At 39.4% G+C, this 996-nt stretch overlaps 1 protein-coding gene across 1 annotated transcript in view; it reads right to left on the reverse strand.

The window, feature by feature from the left end:
* LOC107563509 (B-cell CLL/lymphoma 7 protein family member B-B-like) overlaps positions 1 to 996 on the reverse strand; it is a 5,679-nt gene that overhangs the window by 2,701 nt on the left and 1,982 nt on the right. Inside the window, exons 2-4 of the mRNA XM_016248404.1 lie at positions 686 to 761; positions 490 to 592; positions 36 to 218 (exon numbers count right to left, since the gene is read on the reverse strand). Of these exons, the coding sequence (XP_016103890.1) occupies positions 36 to 218; positions 490 to 592; positions 686 to 761 (362 nt within the window). The remainder of the gene's footprint in view (positions 1 to 35; positions 219 to 489; positions 593 to 685; positions 762 to 996) is intronic.

Below are 996 nucleotides of genomic sequence, written 5' to 3' on the forward strand. Positions count from 1 at the left end.
TTTTTACGGAATGCTTTTTCACTGGCTTGTCTCACCTCTTTCGGCATCCATGGTCTCCTGTCCCAGGGTGGGCGGCTGGGAATCCTCTGTACGGAAGTAGGGTGCATGGGAAGGGCTCACTGCCTCACTTACATGCTGTGGACTGGAGTTGCTGCTGCTGTCCACTTTGGTATTAGACTGATAGGCATCTGATAGGAAACTCTGGTTACTGTTGTCATCTGTTTAGGAGAGTGAATGAATTAAAAATATTTGTGTGAAGGCTCCTGAAGAAATATGTCAATTATGTTTAAGTACTTTAGCACACTATAATGTAACAGTACATGCTATGGTAAAATAGATATGCAAACCACACTGTCAAGATGCAAGGCCATTTATGTAACTAGAGCATAACAACACAAACCAGTGTTGCATGATATATATATAGAGAGAGAGAGAGAGAGTGTTCTGAATTGTTTACAGAGGAAATATCAAACTTAAGTCCTGTATTACCCTGAAAATCCAGCAGCACAGAGCGGGCGTTTTCCAACACTACATCTGTAGGAAAGCCCTTCAGTTCCCTCACTGCAGTCCCTGACACTTTAGGCTTGTATATCTACAAGAAAGAAAAAAAGACATTTTGAAAATGAACACTGTGTTTATATATCTGAGAAGTGGACAGCTGCTTGAGATGGCATAGTATACACACCTGTTTAGTCTCTGTAACCGGGACCCATTTGAATATCCGTAATGATGTATCTCCCACTGTAACCCACTTTTTTTCCCTAAGAGGACAAACATGTTCCAGGTTAAATGGCTATATTAAAAGAAGACGATGAAATAAAAATTTTAAGATTGTTACTTTTTTCCCCCAAAAAAATTCTGAATACAGTTATTCAGCTGTATGTTTTCTCCTTTGAGGCTTTTTGTAGGTTCTGCTATTCTCAGTGGTAGTTAGCATTAGATACTCAATTTAATGTATGCATTTAGCAGACGCTTTTATCCAAAGCAACTTACAGT

The sequence above is a fragment of the Sinocyclocheilus grahami genome, unplaced genomic scaffold, assembly GCF_001515645.1.
Source record: "Sinocyclocheilus grahami isolate Dianchi unplaced genomic scaffold, SAMN03320097.WGS_v1.1 scaffold877.1, whole genome shotgun sequence".
In the NCBI taxonomy this organism is placed as follows: Eukaryota; Metazoa; Chordata; class Actinopteri; order Cypriniformes; family Cyprinidae; genus Sinocyclocheilus; species Sinocyclocheilus grahami.